Raw genomic sequence first — 19,354 nt, forward strand, 5'->3', positions numbered from 1 at the left:
GGACATGGGAATACAAAAGAACAATCAGTTCTTCCTGTGCTATTTTGCAATCAATAAATATTTATCAAACACAGCATACCAGGTCTATAATGCATTTGGAAAAGTGAGTGTTGCAGTAAATACATACTACAAAAATGGCAACAAGGTTGGTTCTGCCAGGATCAAAAGGGGACAAATACTCTGCTTTTGTTATTTAAATGGACTTGGACTTATTCTCTCACACTGAGGGACCAAGAATGCCTTCACAGTAAATGCATGCCAGTAAACAGTTAAATGTATATTCTTCTTGTGTGTACCCAGTCTTAGCCTGGGTGACAAAACTGTACCTTTTGGAAGGCTTATAATGAAGAAATAAGCTACTTTTGTTTCATAGAGTGAAATTGGTTTTAAAAGGGATTTATATGAAGCTGTTGCTTGTGATAGCAGGAAAGTGGATTTGTGAGGGCCCTCTTTTCCCGCTAGGCAGATTTTGTGCTTTTTCTCATCTGGGATAGTTAGATAAACTGACTTGGTATTGGGGCTCATGCAGGTTGAGATCATTATCACCTTTCTCTGCCCGTGTCCAGTACTGTGAATTTAAAGGCATGATTATTTATTTTAAGTGGGGCTTAATGAAATAAACACTTAGAAATAAATTCTGCTTTTTGGCCTCATTGTCACCCAATTGTGTTCAGATGGTGTTCAGTCTTCTTAGTACACCTGGGATGCACAGTCTGTCTCCCCTTCCCAGCTTAGCCAGAGGAAAAGCATTGTAGATAATTGTTGTTTGCCAGAAATTCCAAATTTTGTGTAGTTCAGCCTGAAAGCTGGATGAGATCTCTTCTGTGTGCTGTGAGTCTCAGTGCAGTAAGGATGAGTGAACATGAAAAACAGGCCCCAGTGAAAGACAATTATTTTTGGCTACTTGTGTACCAGAGTGACTGGGATGTTTTACAGCTGTTTGATGTGGTGGGTTCTGTTCTGCAGCCCTGTGTAGGACATAATGTTATACATTTGGTTGAGCCACATCAGGAACAGGTGTACTTGCATGGTAGTGTAGTTTTGTACAGCGTGGGAAGCACTGAGGGTCTTTGTAGGCAACACTCTACAAAAGAGCAGGATCTTAAAGGTGTTGGAATCTGTAAAACTGCTAGAAATCAAGACCAAAGTAGCCCTAAGGCTGTTTCTTCAGCAATAAGGGCTTTATTTCTGTGGGAATCTTATCAGTGTCAGCAGCCAGCCTCCTCATACATTATCTCCCATCTCCCTTCCTGTGTTTGTCTTAGAGGGAATTCTGTGGGGATGTGAGCTGTGCCCCAAAATGTCTAGGTGCTTCAAGATCCCAGATGATTGTGCTACATTTAAGCTTGTTTTGCTACTGCGGGAGTATTTTTTCACTTTGCAGTAAAGGAAAACAGACTGGCAACTTGGAGCAGAGCAATAGTACCAACCAAAGCTGGGTGGTGATCCTGATCCTGCTCCTCTGCAGTGACTTCTGCTGGCCTCAGGGCATCAAAGACCAGGGTAACTCAGGGCACAAAGGCCCGTTGCCCTTCAGGGTCTGTCCATTGTTACAAACTGCAGGGACCATGACGCTGCTTAGGGGTGTCAGGCAAAACTATCTTTCAGGGCTCAGATCTGATCTTGTGCCTTGAGATGCATGGTCCCTTTTAATTGCAGCTCTCTCTCCTTTGCCTTAACAGGGGAAAGTGGAAGTGGAGGCTGGGAAAGAGGGGATGAAGTTTGAAGCTGGTGCTTTTTCCTACTATGGGGTGATGGCCCTCACAGCATCACCAGGTATGTGCTCTTGTTTTCTGCTTCTGGAACAGTCTGAGCTCCTGCACAGTGCTGCCCTGCTGTGTCTGTGGGGCTGATGGGATTGGCACCTCCTTGCCGGCACAGCCCCTCTCAGTGTCCCTGGGGGGATTGGCTGGTGGTGACACCGGCACTGACTCCAGGACCCAGCAGCTGGCAGTGGTTTGCCAGCTCCCAGAGGATGTGAGTGTTGACTTTAGCAAGGCATGTGCTGGTACTGGTGGAAAGCTTTGTCGTTTTGCTCGTTGCAGGGTAACAGGGAGTGAATTAACGGGAATAAATAATTAGTGGCAGAGGGACATCTAGTGGTGTGAGGAGCAACCACCCGGTTAGCTTGGGGATGGTTCTCTTCACCAGTCTCGTGCCTAAAGCTGTCTGGAGAGAAAGGATGGAGCAGTGCCAGAAAAGCAACTGCTCCTGTCAGCTTGTGTGGAAATGTACCTGAGAAATCAGTGAGGGGGAAGAGGTGGTGTCTGAGGGTGAGTGTGAGCCACCTACCAGCACACAAGTGGTAGCCACACAAGCCACCTCACTGGCATAGGCTGGGGAATTCTCATATAATCCACAATTATTTCAGCTACATTTCAGCATTTGGTGATGTATTTTATTGCCAGCAGCGTCACCACATAGGTCTTGCCCTCAGCTGGAAATGAACAGCCCTGCTGGGTGAGCTGGGACACTGGAGCTGGTGTTGGCCTTCTGCAGACACTGAGCCACTTGTTCACTCCAGGGAGAGATGTTTCTCGTGCTGAAATTGTGTCCTGTCACAGCAGGGTTTACATTCCACTTGAGAGGCGGCTTGTTTTAATTGTACAGTCAGCAGTGCTCCTTTACATGTGTGTACCTGTGTGTATGTACACTGTCAAATTGTGGTGGAATGGAAATGCTTTTGTGAGTTATGAGTATAACCTTGTTAGACTCTACAACCAGCAGCAGCTCTCTGGACCTCTGTGAGCTCACTTCTACAGACAAGGCTAATTCCTTAATTAGTAACTTATACTTTAATTTAATCAGTAGCGCTTATACTTTTTGAGATTTGAGAGATTTTAAAGCATGCAGAGCACTGGTTGGATTTTATCTCAGGAGTAGCAGCCATGTTCGTGAGGAATTGTGAGACATGTACAACTGCATCATACCCTCAGCTTTTGCAGTATGGGCCAGGCATGGAGCCTGGGTGGTCAGACATGGTCACTTCTACCAGGCTTACACTTGGAAATCACCTGTGGCATCTCTGTTTTGCCAGTGTTGTGCAGTTTGAATGTTTTCATGTGTTGATGGGTTTTGGGTTTGTTTTTATTTTATGTTCCTAACTGTCCCCACAACCATTCCAGTTGCCCCAAGTCCTATCAGGTCAAATGGTGTCCTCTTGATGTGCCCTGAAATCCATCTTTAATTCCACCATGTGGCACTTAGGAATATGCAGTACTGTAAAGTAATTTCAGCCAATCTTGAAATTACCTTCAACTGGTTGGCTTTGTTCTTTTTTTTTTTCCTTACCTGTAGCAAATCCCTCATTTTGTTGCCTTTGCCTCCAGGTTCAGGGAATTTGTTACATAATGTCTTGTGGCATTCTGAGATTTCTGTTGAGATCAGCTCATAAAAATAAGTTCCTGTTGCTCTGTGTAGACAAGAAGATTCAGGGAAAGTACAAGTTATTGTGGAATGAAAGATCCTTCTCTTCTGTAGGTCCTAAATAAATTACACGTGCTTGCTCTCCTCACCTGGAAGATGAAGCCATTAACATTGGAGTAAAACATTAAAACCAAACAACAAAAACCAAAAATAACTCCACAAACAAAACTATAGAAAATAAACAAACACAAAACTAAGAAAAGAGTGAAGCTTTTTTTCTTTAACTGCAGCTGGGGAGGGATTTGCAGTAATGGTGAGCAATACAATACCCATCCCAACAGGGATGAACTTGGAGAATTACATTCTTACGTTATATTTTACTGGAAACTTGAAGAACTATGAACTATCTTTTGGTTTTATTTTTGTTATTTGACTCCCATAAGGAAGAGCACCCGTGAATGTTTTCTGGCTTGCTTTAATTCTTGCCTTCCAGGCTGGAGTGGGCACCACGGCTTCTTTTGAACTATTTCAAAACATGAGCGTACCTTGATGGACTGTTTGGTGCTGGATAGTCATTTAAAATAGCAAGTGAAAATTACTCACTTGACTCCAATTCCTTGGTCTTGTTTTTTTGGTTTATTTCTATATTTGATTGCATTTTTTGGTTTTGCTTTTGTTTTAACCCTTTGCTTTTTCACAGTTGATTTGCACTTGTGGTTTTAGTTGGTCAGTTTGTCAGCTGGCTCCTTCCCCTGTCGAGTGTGGATAGCTGCCGCCTTTCTGGCCGTGATCTCATCCTTTTTCTCTCCCTCTTCTAGTTCCCTTGTCCCTGTCTCGTACCTTTGTTGTCAGCAGAACAGAGTTGTTAGCAGCAGGTTCTCCAGGTAAATCTGCATGCTTCTATTTTCACCATTCTTGTGACTGCCCTGATGCCATAAAAAGTCAGCTGCAGTCTGTATTTGTCTGATCCCTTTGCTCATTAGGGAGAAGTCCAGCACAGAGTTGTGCCTCACAGGTAGGTATCCTGAACTTTTGTTTATGGGAACTGGTCAGTCATCAAAACGGGAAGAACTAAAAACACTTTTAAGAAAATGTGCTTGGTAATGTGTGCTTGTTCTTTTTTCTCATATGGACGCTGGTGGAAAATTAGGAGGGGAGATTTTTTTAGAAGAATGTATTCTCCCCCAAGCTGAGGGATAAAAAATTCTGAAGAAAATGCATTTGACAGAGGAGAATGTATACTGCTAAACTGCCATAAAAGGAAAAATTATTTAATGAAAGTATTTTATATTCTCATATGGGTAAATTCTATGGTTTGTATACAGTCTGGCCATTTCAATTCCTGGAAAGCTTTGAGCTTTCTCTCAGGGAGGTCAATGCCAGGGACCAGCACAGTGATCTGCTGAGTGGATGGATTTGCAGTGGAATGCACAAGAAGGTTGTGGGAGGACTTTCTGGTTCCTGTTGTGATTTCCTTGCTGTGTCACCAAGCTGACTGGCACAGAAATTCCTTTGGAGAGCGGAGACCAGCAAGGGAACAAACTGGGCCAAAAGAGCTCTGGGATGTGTTTGAGAGATTGTAAATTGGGAAACATCAAGAACTGAGCTTAGCAGACACTGCATGCATGGAATGGTTGGGAAAATGGAAACCCATCAAGAAAATCTGTAGGAAAGCAGAATCCTAAAGTATTTTGGGCCACAGTGAGCATATGTCTTCCTTTTGAAGTTTTTTCCTTTTTTTTTTACTCTTTCCCCAGAACTAAAAGCAAACAAGATTATGATATGCATATTTAAGTGAAGCATCTCTCAAACATTAATACATATCATGCATTTTATACACTTTCACCATCTGCTTCCTGCATTTCACCCTCTTTCTTTAACTTTAGAAAATGTATTTCATTGTTAGTCCCTAAATTATCTTCATGCACATTCTGAACAAACTACAGGTTGTTGCCTTGCAGGGGATTTTTTTCATGCCCTGTTACTTTGCTGCTGCAAAACACCAAAGAAGGGAGAGAAATTTAATCTTTCTTTGATGGAAGTACCTGATGTCTCTCCTTTAAGCTTGGCAACTTTGATTATCTTTCTTTGCTTGGTTCTTCTGTTTTGCCAGGTCTTCTTTTTTTACTTTTATTTTTCCTTTTCCATTCTGCAAATATATATATATATACTTTGCACAGGTTGTTTCCAATGTAAGTGCCAAGCATACTTTCATAGCTTTTCCCTCAGTTAAATTAAAAAAAATTACAAAAAATAAACAAGGGAAAATAATAGTGGCAAGCATCTCCTTTATAAGGAACTGATAGTGTAAGCCTGGTCAACGTGGTACCAGTTTTTATGAAACTCAGACCTTTTGTGAGGTGTTTATGAAAATAATCCTGTTGTTTAAACACAGATTCACAATACACTTGTACTGATGTCCATCTTGCGGCTTGTGCTCTTTTTCTTCTGTATAGAAAGGTGAGGAGTGTGGGAAAGCCTGGGTAGAGAAGCTCTAACATGGATCTGCCTGGTGTTTGTCATCTGTTCTTTCTGTACCCTTTCCTCTTCATCATCTCTCCCCCTGAACTGAATGCAATCCAGAAATCATTTTGTTTTCCTCACCTTTTTTGAAATCATACCTTTTTGTTGTGTCCTTTTGTCTCACCTCTCCCTTTTTTTTCTTATAATGCTTTGCCCTGTTGCTCTATATGCTTTGTTTTTTATTAGTAATGTACTATAATATCCCTGGTGGAAAGAAAAGGCAGATGCAAGTCACACTAGTGTCAAGTTGTTCCAGATGGAAGCCTTTATCCCAAGCAGCAGTGAGGCTGTTCTTGTCACACACAGCCATATTTTGTGTATACAGGTGGGAAGGAGAGCAAATTCATCCAGCCTTCACAGTTCCTTGTTCTGCAGTGGGAATTTCAGCATCAAGCCCTGTGTGCAGGTAGAGTTTTGGCTCCTGGCAGCAGTTGCTGCAGCCTGCTGTGGCTTGCAAGCTGGCACAAAGGAAAACCTTGCAAGGCTCTGAGTGCTTCCCCCTAAGCCTGCAGTTGGTGTTGCCATAGGGACCTGTACTAATTCCATGGTGCAGAAATGGTGGGGAAATTATCAAGCTGTCAGAACCTGTATTTTTTTTTTTTGTTCCCCTTTTTAAAATGGCCAAGAAAGACAACATCAGAAGGATTTTAAGTGGGAATAAGAATCAGGGCAATTCTGCATTCTAAAGTGTTAGGTATAGGAAAGGCTGGATTCAGAGACGTCGAACAGGCTGTGTCATTTGGACAAGGAGATATTATATTTCTAGTGATTAGGTGGCAGAGGTAGGGTTAAATTTAAGGGAGGTTTTTAGGTTTTTTTAAGAAATGAAATTATATGTAGGTAAGTCTTCAGAAAGGAATTTGAAAAGCTTGTTAAGGGTATTTTGTTGATTTGCTCAAAGAGATTTTGTATCTTAAGATTATATGAAAATGATCTTTCAGTTCGAGAATGGGGATCATGTGGTGAGTAGCATAGTTTACATCAAGTTTGAGTTTGGCCTGGCTGAAAGAGTTTTAAGTGCATTAAATTAAAAAATTCAAACTAAAAAAAATCACAAATTCAAAAATTCTCTGGTCCCAAAGATAGTTCTTTGATCAGTATGTACTCTGTGTGTGCCCAGGGAGCAGGAGGCAGTCTCTCTTAGGATGTATTTCTGTCCTTCTATCTCCTGGGTCACTGTGTGGGTGGAAGGCATGGATGCAGAATGTCTGTGGTGTCCCAAAAGCACGTTTGCTTTGGATAGACTGTGTCCAGTCACACTCACAGGGGACAGCTGTGAGGTCTTCAAGTGAAACCCTGTGGGATTTAAAGGCCAGTGGTGGAAAATGGTGTCTGTAGTGTTCTCCTTTCCTGGACACAGATTCTTCTCTGTAGTGTGGACTATTTTGTCTGTGTCATTGGCTGGCTTGGAGTTTGCTTTCCTTCATTGAGGTTTTGCCACTTCAAGCACTGAGAGGAAATGTTGAAGTAATTGTCATGTGCACTGCACTCTGGTCCACTGAGGACTCTGTTACTCCTACTGAAAATGTCTGCTCTAGCTGAGTGAGCAAGGCACATGTAGGTATCAGGTGAAATAAAAGGGGATAAGGGTCAGATGGGACTGACAGTGGTTGAATGTAACAATGATTAAGAAAAAATATATATTAAGCATGGTCTGACTATCAAGAGCTCCTGTAAGGGAACCTTGGGAAGTTACCTTTCTGTGGTAGTTTCTGCTCATCAGTTGAGGCACTCTGTTCTCAGGGCATGTCTGTTGCAGCATAAACAAGTACAGGTTTGTTTAGGGCATACTCAGTGATGCTGACTACCAGCTCTGGACTGAAAATATACCATTTTTCAGGATAATTTGGTTCTTTAGCCACATAACTACTTATAAATGGATTAAGCATTCACAGTTTATTTATGCTACATCACAATTTATTATGTCCCTTTGAAACTGGTGACTTGAAAAGTTTTCTACTTGATTTAAGAAATCTCTTGCTCTTGCCTGTTTCTTAGCTGAAAACAAGTCCCCACCTCGGCCCTGTGGCTTGAATCACTCAGACTCTTTGAACCGGAGCGATCGCATCGACGCCGTGACCCCGACGTTGGGGAGCAGCAACAACCAGCTGAACGCCTCCTTCCTCCAAGTGTATGTTCCAGACTACTCAGTGAAAGCCCTCACAGACATTCAGTTTGTCAAGGTAGGAAAAAAACTAGAAAGACCCTGCTGGAAAGTCGGGCTTGGCTGGTAGGATGGAGAGCCTGGGGAAGGGAATTCCCTCTAAATTCTTCTGTGAGTAAATAGCATTATGAAAGCAGCTGTTTAAAGTTACTTTAAACTACTTTTTTTCCAATATCTGCTGTCCACTGATTTGTCTTCACTGTTCTTCTCATTTGGACTTGTAAGTAGTCCAGTCAAATAATTTTCTAGATTTCAGGTCCTTTGAGGAAATATTATAAAAATAACCTCTCTGCTTTTAGTCAGACCTATCCTGGTGAAGCTTTTGGAGCCATCTGAAATGGAGACCCTTCATTATCAAACTGTCCTTTTCTAAAGGATGAGACATTACTGTTGGTTGCCGTTTTTATTCACTTCTGATTTTGGTTTCAGTTTGGGGTTCTTGATCTTACTTTCCGACTTGCCATCCTTCTTCTGCTTGGAGAAGTCTTGGACATTTCTCTTTATCTTAACTTCACATGTATTAGGCTCATGTCTCATACTACCAGTGAGTTGCTGCATGAAATACAGCTCTGTCCCCCAGCATGGAGCATCCCACGCTGAAATGTGTGCGAGTCCTGTGGGAGAGGAAATCTAGCTGAGCTGAGGAACAGCTAATGCTGGCAGCAATTCCAGCCCAGCTGGGAGTCCAGGGAAGCTGATGTCCCATGGCCAGAAGTTGACATTGATCCTTTTCTTAAATTAAGTGATGTTCACAGTTTGTTTTATGCAACTCAAGTGATTTAAGAGCTTTGCTTCTGTTAGTTAATTCAATGTTAAGGATGTGGAATAGGGTAGACATACTAGAATGTTAAACTGAGTATTCTATAGCCAAATTTTAAAAGGAGAGTAAAGTCTTGCTGTCAAAACTTTGAGATGCAAGTGTGCTGGTCAATGGTTCAATCCTTCAAGGATTACATCAGTAGATGTTTATCACTGAGCAGTTGGTTCTCACTACAGATTTCAATGGCTGATCTGCTGTACAGAGCAGCTGTTTACCCTATGCTGGTTTATGTGAAGTCCTTCCAAATCTCACTGTGTTCAACAGCTAATAAACTGTCCTGGTATCTCTGCAGACAGACTTGCACACCTCTTCTTGCATCACTCCGCTTTACACATAGGTCAGAGTACTCAACATTAGTGTTTTCACTGTGCCCACATGGTCATTCATTCAATTACTACCTTGCAAAACTGGGGTTGTGACCTGCTCATGCATGTTTGGATTTTGCTTTTGGAATTGTGACCTGGTCCATCTGATTCTGACCATTTCCAGTCCCTTTCTTGTGTTGCTACTGAAATTTACAGTTTTCTAAAAGTCATTTCATCTCTTCCACCTTCCTGCCTGCCAAGATCACCCACTGCTGTGGGCTCATGGAGCTGCCAGTGCACATGCATCCTGCTGCCTATCCTGGCTGAGAAGGTTGGCCTGGAGGAGTTCACAGGGCTGGTTGCTTGTGGCTCCAGGAGGAATTCTGCCCTCCACCACCACATGCAGATGTTCAGGGGCTCTGGGCTTCCCTGTCCCTGGGGCACCGTGGGCAGTGTCACTCTGTGCTCTAGGCCAGCTCTTGTCATCACTGCTCTGCTGAGTGCAGACAGCTCTTGCAGAGACCAGTGGGAAAACTTCATGGGTTGCTAATTTGGACTCATCTCTATGGTCATCCCAGTGTTTCCTAGACTCAAATGTCCTTATGTATAAGGCTGTAGCTCCTGCTGTGTTTGCTGGCCTAGACAAGAGCAGGAATGCTTGTAATTCTGTACTTGTACTATAGAGCTGGCTTGGCTCTATAGGGACACTTAGAGCCTCACCAGGAGCTCACTGAAGCTGGGAGAAAGGCTTCATTGATCTCTGGTTCTGGTCCTAAAGGTGTGCATGGTTGGAGGGAAATGGAGGTCTGATTTAAAAATCTCTGCATAGGAATAAATCCCTGCCTTTGAACAGCATGGTGATTGCGCAGCACTGTTCTTCCACCCTCCCTGGAAATGTCACCATGCTGTGGGTGTTGAGCTGGGGTGCTCTAGGCTTGCAAAGTGCAGGGATGTTTTATGGAAACAGGTAAAGAGGAATTGAAGTGTGGTGATCTGGAAAGGGAGGAAACTTTTATCTTCTCAGTGTGCTCCACAGGAGGCATAGAAGTATGGCTGACTTCTTTTGTTTTTTCCCTGTTCTTGGAGCAGATCTCAAGACAGCAGTACCAAAATGCCCTGATGGCATCCCGGATGGACAAAACACCTCAGTCCTCGGACAGTGAAAACACTAAAATCGAACTGACTCTTACGGAGCTGCACGATGGTTTGCCAGACGAGACAGCAAACCTGCTGAACGAACAGAACTGTGTGACTCACAACAAGCCCAACCACAGTATGCACAGTGAAGGAGCCATCTAGGAGCTGACTCCCCACAACCCACCCATCCCATCTCCTCAGCAGGACCAGCCCTCGCTCCTTCCTGCCTCCTCCCCGAGTGTGAACACCGTTAGTGTGTGCTTGCAACACTGCTGCATCCAGTGTTCTGAGACCAAAGACTTTTGCGTCCGTTCTGGGAGCAGAAGAGGAAGAAACAGGAAGAAAGGAGCAAAGAGCAAGAGAGACTAAAGACCCAAACGTAATTTGGGAATGGTGAGCCACCCCTGAGAACGATGAGAATTCTTCTTGCAAAGTAGAATTATGTTTATTTTTTATCTGTACTTTTGATCTTTGTTGGGTTTTTCATCCTCAAACGCATATGGGGAAGTTTAAAGGCTCCTCCATTATTTTTTCAAGAGAGATCATGTTTTTAAAAAGTATTTTGAAGAGTTTTAAATTGTTTCTGTCCCTCATGAACCTTAAATGGGCTCTGTCATGGTTTTTGTGAATTGGCTCCAATGTCCTTAGGCCTCTTCTCACTCCTCTGTGGTCCTTTTTGTTACCCTGTTGAAAAAGTTAGTAACTGGTACTTGTATGTTATTTGTGTCCTAAGAAAGAGCAAGCTTCAAGGAACCTCTGGTTTCAGCCACCTGGAGGACCAAGAGATGATTATTACATTCTTGCAGTTAATTTTCAGGGAAGGAGTGGTTACTTTGGTATTTAATAATGTTTCAAATTTCAGAAGGTTTCTTTGTTAAACAGGCAAAAGCATTGTTACACTTACAGTTTTGTAACCTCCAAAACCTTTGTGTATGTTGAAGATGATACTGGGGGGAAGGAATTAATTAGCAAAACCGCAGTCACGTGAAATGAAAGCCGGGTGTGTTATTCCATAGTGAAGTAACTGGGTGGTTTTTCATTGATGTTCCTGCCAATTTCACGGTGAAGTAATGTGTGAGCCCTGAGACACCAGGTCTTTAAACACTCCCAGGCTGTAGCGGTGTGTGCACCCTTCCCTTGGCCAGAGCAGATGGTGCAGACTTTGCTGAGTATCAGAACATCAGTCCCCCCTGTGATCTCTAATATTAACAGAGAAGATGCTGCTACAATTACAGCCAAAGTACATGCTCCAGGTGACAGTAAACCTCTGCCAGTGCAAGGATGGGCACTGCTGAGGAGCCAGAACCATCCTTTCCTCTCCAAGAGCTGACAAAACTTTCCAGACGCGAGTGTATTGCACTTCAGGGATTCAGAGAGGTTCATTTCCAGGCTGTTCCCAGCCACATTCATTCCTTTGAGTGGATTCAGTGCATTTCCTTCTCTCTTGCCCCTTTTAACAGCCATTGTAGGGATTACCAAGCAGAGCAGAGAGCCTCCCATTCCACTCACCTGCCACCAGTGCAGGGCAACACCTGCCTTGGGCAGCAGAAACCAATTCGTCCACCCCAAAAACCCGAATGCTGATTTGGTCTTAGCAAGAGGCACCCTATGGCAGTTGTGCATCACCCATTTCTGCAGATGGAATCGAAGTCCTCAAATGAATAAAAAAAGAAAGTTGTCTCCCCCAGTCCTCTCCCCTTCCAATGCTGTCTCGAACAAAATGTGAACATCAGTATCTGGATTGATAAATCAGGCTTTGTGGTTTCTCTGCTTCAAGACCCTGCTATGGCCCCTGGCTATGTAGCATTTCCCTTTCTGTACACGTGGATAATCTCTCTGGGGACATCCAAAGAAGCCCCCAGCCCCAAATGCAACTGCCAGAGCTCTCTGTGCCTGCAGGCCTGCCCCATCTCTCCTGCTCGTGGGCTGTGGAAGGCACTCGCTGCAAGTTACCGTGGTCTATCTGTGTGACTGGTGGCTGGAAAGGTGCAATATTCCATTGCAGAATCTCCCCCTGGGAATTGGAGTGTGTGGTGTCAGAGCCAATTGGGTTTGCCTGTCTCCCTCCTCCTCCTCCTCTCTCTTCATCTTCTCCAAGCAGCCCTGATTGTTGCTATCCATCCTGATGGGAGCCACCCATGAGGATGAAGTCTCTGCAAGGGGCATAGAAATTGCACAGTATCCAACTTGTGCACCCAATGAGGAGGAAACAGATCCTCCAAAGCCTTGCTCTCACATGTAGCTTTTTGACTTTTCCCATCCCAAAGTGTTTCCTTAGCCTCCATCCCAACCTTGCTCTGATGTGCACCAGCACTGCTGAGAGCGCATGGCTTGACAGCAACATGGGCTGGCCTAAGCCTTGTGTCTTCCCAGAGAGCTGCCAATATTGCACCTTTCTCACAGAGCAAAATGTCCAGATGTTACAGCATTTGTCCTCGGCGAGGGACTCATCTCGCCAGTTTTTATCTAGTGTTGCTGAATGTAAAAGTTTGTTGGAAGTGTTTGACACGGTGGTGAACTTGAGATGCAGTATCCGTTTTGTCAAACCTGCCAAAGGAGGGAAGGCTCAAGTCAAGGCAGCTCTCTCCAGGATGAGGTTGCTCACTGGATCTGACTTCTGCTTCTTATGGCAGGTTAAGGATTTGTTTCAATGTCTGTTTCCCTTTAAAAAAAAAAAAAAAAAAAGAAAAAGGTTAAAAAAAAGAATGCAAATTTTTCCAACCAAAGCCATGTGATCCCAAAGTGAATACCTCCTGCTTCTGCCCATGCTGCACTGTTCCAAAATTTGCAGGCAATTTTTTGCATGACTGTTTTTCATCATTTGTATAGATCAAATAATGAAAAGTGAAGTAATTTCACTTAATTTCCATAAAAATAGTTGATTATAGATGTGTTTCATATGGAAAATACATACCTGGCCCAGAGGGGTTAGGAGCTGCTACTACTAATTAGCTTGAAGAACAAAGCATGGTCCTCTCCCTAGAGGGGAAAAAATCCTTTCTCCCTGTTCTCAGGGTATTTAGAGTTTTACTGTTTAACAAATGCAAGGAGTTCCCAGCCCTCCTGGTGGGAACCATCCCAGCAGAGGAGCCCTGTGCCCAGCTCAGGATTCCTCTGAGCATTGGGATGGCATTTGCCAATGCCAGGGCTTGGCTCTCCTGGCTGCAGGGGAGATGCCATGGCATCACTCCGTGCCCTTGCAGGGGTGCCCTGCCCAAGCAGATCTGCCCCCTCTGCCTTGCAGGGCATGTGGATGCCGTGCTGCAGTGCCACGGGGACACACAGCCCGTCACCACAGCACTGGGCACTGGCTGGTGGCTTTGGGAATCCTTGGACTTGACCTCAGACCTTGGCCAGGCTTTGACTTGTAGAAAGGATACTGCATCTTCCTATGTCAACTCCTGCTGCTGCCTTTGTTCCCCTCGCCCGTGTGCCTCTGGGTGCAGGCAGCAGGGTGGATGATGGCCTGTAGGCCGGGGGAGGCTGGGAGGGCATCTAGCCATGGTTTCTACTGTCAATACAATTTTGCACAAGAGTTCTTTGAAGTGAGGTTTTCAACACTAATATCTTAAATGCACAACTGTGAATTATATCTTTTACACTCCTGTTGGTTGAATTTCCTTTAAACGAAATGAACCTGAATCTGTTGTAACTATGATTTATTTTTTTAAATTCTGTGTATTGCCAAATCTTTGTAAAGAGTGAAGGAATGTTCTTGCTTTCCAGTGAGAATCTTTCTCCAAATGAGACTGACTCTGGTGATGTGGAGATCATATGAAGCACGTTAGTTCTGAGAGGAGAGGGGCTCAGTGGGAGCAAACCAGCCTCAGCCACTCTGTGCCGCAGGCTCAGACCCTTTGGAGTTTACAAAGTGCTTGTTGTTTTATTCCCAGCTTGTCCACTCCCTGAAGTCCCAGTGCAGCTGGAGACTGCTGCCCTGGAGGAGCTCTGGATGGGTTATCCCACAGTGGGATGAGGAATGCTGGCAGGATGTCTGGACTGGCTGTGGGCAGGGGCCCCAAGGCTGGTGTGGCAGGAAAAGGTGCTTCCCCCATCCAGATGCACCAGGAGAGGAAGCTCCACAGGGCAGATCCCTCTGCTCACTACTTCTTTTACAAACCTGTGTCATGTATAGTTGCCTCTCACAGGTTTTTTGCCCCTGTAAGTTCCTGCTCCAGACCAAGCAGGAATGGGATGATGGTTGAGACCTATACGGGGGCAGCTGGGGCTGGCTGCTGAAGATGTGCAGTTCTTGGGCCTGTTGGCAGAAGGGTTAGCCACTCATTCACATTGTGCTTGCTTTTCCGTTCCTCCTCTCTTCTCCTGGACTCACTTCCTTTTTCGTCACCACTGGAAGCTTTTTTGTTTGTTTTTCTTCTTTTCTTTAAGTGCCTTTTTGTGTGGGTGGAGCTGGCAAGAGCAGGAATCTCAGGATATGGCCCTTTGTACCCAGACCTGGAGAAAGCTCAGGGGTAGCAGGACAAGTTGCCCTGATGGCCCACACACATCACCCATTGCTGCTTCTCAGCTTTCAGGGCCCAGCTTGGATGAGGATGAGATTTGGCACTGGTGGTGTCAGGCTTTGGTTCAAATCAGCTCAAAGAAAACCAAAGAGGTAGTTTTGTGTGAGGGGCTGCTTGGGCAGCAGTGGTGCTTCCTGTGATCTCTGCAGAGCTCAGCCAAGGGGTGTGGGGGTGCCAATGGCAAAGAGCAGCCCTTTCCTCCTCACGAGCATCCTGTGTAAGTATCCTACCTGATGGAGAACACAGCCACATTGTCCAGGACCCTTGGAACATGCATCTTCCTTGTGCAGAATTATGTTCTCTATAGAAATCATTCCCACATGAAAGATGTACCATATTTTATAAAGTGTCTACTACACACATCTGTGGTTTTAAATCTAGTATCTGTGTACCAGTTGTCAAGTTATCCAGTGTCTGGATTACCAATAGAAAACTGGAGCTGGGGGTGGGGAAGGATGCTGCAGAATACCTCTTGTGTTGCTGACTTGAGGCTTCATCCCAAAGGTGCCCACCCAGCATTGAGGGGTCCCTGTGCCCACACTGTGCCCTGTCCCAAGGCAAGAACCCTGGCTGTGGTGTGGTACAGCCCCAGCTGTGCTGCCTGTCCCACCACCTGGCTCTACACTGGGGCTCTACATAGACCCAAAGAAGTACCTGTTCCCTGGATACTGAGGGTTGGTTTGGCCCAGCAGTGAAATGATGAGTTTAACCAACACAATCAGGCATCTTCCCATGGCATGGATGGGAGAGCAGCCTTCATCTGACTTAGCCAGCAGAGGGGACAGGCTCTGCACCACAGGCTGGGCTGGGCAGCTGCCCTCATCCCTGCATTTGGTCCATCAGCTGCAGGTCTCTTGGTGTGATGTTTATGGTGATTTTGGCCTCACTCCCACGTGTGAGCAGCACAGGGGACATGGACAACCATGGCTTTGTGCAGAGCCCCCTCAACAATCCTGCTTGGTGTCTTACTGTTGTCCTGGATCCTGGCTTCATGCTGGGTTGTGTTCCTCTGCGGCCAGTCTGGGGGCTGCACCCAGATGAGATGTTGTTGCTGTGGGTCCAAGGTGGTGCAGTTGAGCTTTTCCATCTGGTGTGTGCATATTTTCCTGAGCTTCAGGGATGGGAAAGGATTGCTGGAAAGCTGTCTCCAGTCAGTGGCACAGTACAGGTGGCAGATAGAGTTGTTTCGTAGGTTGGTAGCACTGAATTCAGTCAAAGTGATGTTTTCTTCTTGTTACCTGAGGTCAGACTTTCAGCAGTTCTTCACGCTGGAAATACGGTACTCAAAGCTGCTGGTCTTCTGTCTCCAGCTGAAAAACATCATTCTCCTCTCAGGTTTTGCCTTTGGGCTCTGTTTTCCTCTGAGCAGGGCTGATCACTAGGATCCTGCAGTGCTTGGTGCCCTGGCTGCTCTTGCTCCTTCATACAAATTTCTGGCCAAGGAAGTGCTTGGTGTTTGATCCTCCCCCAGAAGCAGAGGTTTGGCTGGACTCGGTACAAGTGGCCTGTCATGGAACCAGGCTAGAGGTGTGTCAGCTGTTGTGAGCCTGAAACATGCAAAGGCTGCAGGTGGCTCCAATGCTCCAGGAGAAGATTTGATTTCTTTGTTGTCTTCTCCAGAAAGCAGTGTGGCAGTTGGTTGGTAGCAGGATTTGTTGGGGAAGAAGGGCTTGTCCCAGCATTCGGTGCTTGGTGTAGCAGTCTAGCATCCCTTCTCAACTGTTTGCTGATCACAGAGCTTTATCATAGAAGGTGGTGTTTTATCCTCTGGGCATTGCTGTTGAACCAAATGCTTCCAAATACAAGTGAAAAACTAGTTGGTGTCAGATGCCTTTAGGTGGAAGTGCCAATATGGAATGCATGTCCCAAAGATCACTGTGGGAGAGTGAGGGTTCCTGATGAGCTCCTCCTCTCAGAAGTGCCAGCCTGGCTGGGCCTGGATCAGCTCTATTGTCATTCCTGCTTTAAAGTCTCAGGTCCAGCAGGCTGGGCTGGGCTGGGCAGGGCTGGCAGGTTTCCACCCAGGGTACGTGCTCTGTCCTTCTGCATTGTGCTGGCTTGGATTCAGCAGTGTGGCTGCTGCGACAGCTGTGTTCACAGCACTGCTGCTCCTCTGCTTCACTCACTGGGCTTTAACTGAGTGTTCAGGAAGGCGAGAAGGAGGGGCAGCAGTCAGGAACGGGCCATGCTGCAGCCATTCTGTCTTCATTTCTCACACTGAGGGTAGGAGATGCTGCTCAAGGGACTCTGCCTTCCTCAGAGATCACATGGAATTTGGAGAGTTGAATCCCCCCAGGACCCCAGCAGCAGTCCTGTGGTCCCATTTGATCCACGTTCTCCTGAGCACAAGGGTGGCTTACCAGTAGTTCAGGGTCAGGCCCTGCTGAGGGACCTCAGAGTTCTTGGCATTTTTTTTCTCCAGCAGAGCCAGCCTTGACACCTGAATCACTGGGCAGGTGCCTGGATGACAAACACAGTGAATCTGAAACCCCAAATACTTGAGATGTGTTCCTGAAAACCATGAGCAGCTGGTGCTCAGCAGCCAGAGGTCTCACACCAAACCTTTCTCCTTCCTGGCTGCCCTGAGCCCTGCCCTGGCTGCTGCTGGCTCGGCCTTGGTCCCCCCATTCCAGAGCATGGTGGCTCTCCCTTTGCAGTGAATTTTCATGGCTGTCTGATCCCACTCCAGCCAGCTCTTCCCTGTGTCTTATTTGCCATCGTGTGTGGTCTTTGCGAATTGTATCATATTGTACATGACTTCGGGTTTCCAGAGTTGTAGTGTTCTGACTACAGTATTTCCGTGTGTGTACATAAACCTGAATAAGCACAACTGAAATCCTGAATGAAGTGTATACGTTTCATATACTGATTGTCATACAAATTAATTTTATAATTATTCCAATTTTGTTGTAGATTTCCAATCTTTCCTATTTATTTTGTACCAGATTTATGTGTATATTTTGTGATTTTGTTTTAAAGCATTTTGTTTATTTCTATTCTTTTTAGATAAATGATGATTTTTTTTTTCTGTTGAACATTCCAGTTTATGCATTTTTCCCTCCTCTGTGCTCTCCCCTCATTTCCAAGGGACAGATTTTGGCATGTGGGTGGTGGGGCTGATGTCTGTGATCCTGTACCCAGATCTCTCCTACTGGCACATTTAACAGTCTTTACTCTCCACTTCGGCTGCCAAGAGCCGCAGAGAGGCTGGATCTTGTTCCTTTAGAGGCAGGTGTTGCTCTTCGCTTTGGTGGGTCTGGGCCTCAAGACCAGAGGACTTAGCTCAGTCCTGGAGCTGGGGAGGGCTGTGCTGGTGGCTTTGCTGGTCAGGGGCTGGCTGGGAAGCTGGTGGCAATGGCAAGCAGCTGACTTTCTGAAGTTCCCTCAAGAGTGAGGGAGTTTTTCTTTCAGTAATAAAAACCCCTTATTTACAACCTGCTCTCCGTAGGTGGTGTTTGTCTCTGGGCGCAGATGCCGTCTGTCTGTCTGTCCATAGCGCGTTCCTGCCTGCGGCCGTCACCGGGGCTCTGCAGTGAGGGATGCGCCTGGGCATGGCGGCGGCTCCGTGGGACGGGAGCACTTTGGTGCAGTGAGTCGGTCCATCCCCTGCACTTGGGGGCTGCTGCCTGCTCCCCCTATGCTGGGGCTTAACAGTGGAGCTGTGTGGAGCCTGCAGCCACAGAGATGTTTCTGAGCAGGAGAGCGAGCCTGTGCTTAGGCCCTTGCTCACCATCACTTCAGCTCACGCTGGTGGAGGAACAGCCCTGTCCTGTGTGTCACATACAGCCCTGCCCTGTGCCCATATTGTGCTTCTGCCATCCCTCAGCCCCTCTCCTCTTCACAGCTGTTCCACCCAGCTGCTCTCCCTGCCCCCAGCTTTTGTCGTGCTCAGCTCTTGAACTGCCAGACCCTGGGTCAGCAAAATGGGCAGAGGCTGCTCAACACTTATGGGGATTTTTGCTGCACCCAGTGCAGCCTCTGTCCCTGCTTCTGTGCTGGAGGATGGCCCCATCCCTCTGGACCTCTCTCACCATGACATATCAGCAGGACAGAGAGAGTGGCAGGTCCTTGAGGACTCCTGCTCCCCTGTGTGTGCCTGTCCCTGGCAGCTGGTGGAGCGTGGTGGGATGCTACAGGCATGATGGAAATAGAATTAATGTAGAGGCCAACTTGAGGCTGGTTCTGGTGGTAATGAGCAGCAGGAAGGAGGAGCAGGATAGAGAGAGCCCAGGAAGGGAGGGTGTAAGAGGCCAGGTCCCTTCAGGGAGCTGGGAAGGGTTTTGGCTGCTAGGCCCAGGCCGCTGTGGCAGCAGGGCAAGGAGCAGTGCCCAAAGCTGTACCCAGGGCTCCAGCAGTAGCTCCTGCCATGGCCAGGCTCTGCGGCCAGTGTCGTCTCCTGGAGGGAAAGCTCCCTTGTGCAGGGCCAGGGTGGAGTGGTGGCTCTGCAGTTACAGTTTCTTTATCCACGTTTGCCGTGCTGGGGCTTCAGGCCAGAGGTTGGAATGGCTGCTGCTCA

At 46.2% G+C, this 19,354-nt stretch overlaps 1 protein-coding gene across 2 annotated transcripts in view; it reads left to right on the forward strand.

Annotated features, from left to right (window-relative positions):
- The window catches only part of CNNM2 (cyclin and CBS domain divalent metal cation transport mediator 2), a 110,368-nt gene extending 97,347 nt beyond the window's left edge, over window positions 1–13,021 (forward strand). Inside the window, exons 5-8 of one of the 2 annotated variants that reach the window (XM_005481583.4) lie at window positions 1,683–1,776; window positions 4,185–4,250; window positions 7,888–8,072; window positions 10,268–13,021. In XM_005481583.4, the coding sequence (XP_005481640.4) occupies window positions 1,683–1,776; window positions 4,185–4,250; window positions 7,888–8,072; window positions 10,268–10,477 (555 nt within the window). In that variant the 3' untranslated portion in view covers window positions 10,478–13,021. The remainder of the gene's footprint in view (window positions 1–1,682; window positions 1,777–4,184; window positions 4,251–7,887; window positions 8,073–10,267) is intronic. The other variant, XM_074545162.1, reaches the window with a different exon arrangement.
- The last annotated feature ends 6,333 nt before the right edge of the window (window positions 13,022–19,354 follow it).

Source organism: Zonotrichia albicollis, chromosome 7 (assembly GCF_047830755.1).
Source record: "Zonotrichia albicollis isolate bZonAlb1 chromosome 7, bZonAlb1.hap1, whole genome shotgun sequence".
NCBI classification, from domain to species: Eukaryota; Metazoa; Chordata; class Aves; order Passeriformes; family Passerellidae; genus Zonotrichia; species Zonotrichia albicollis.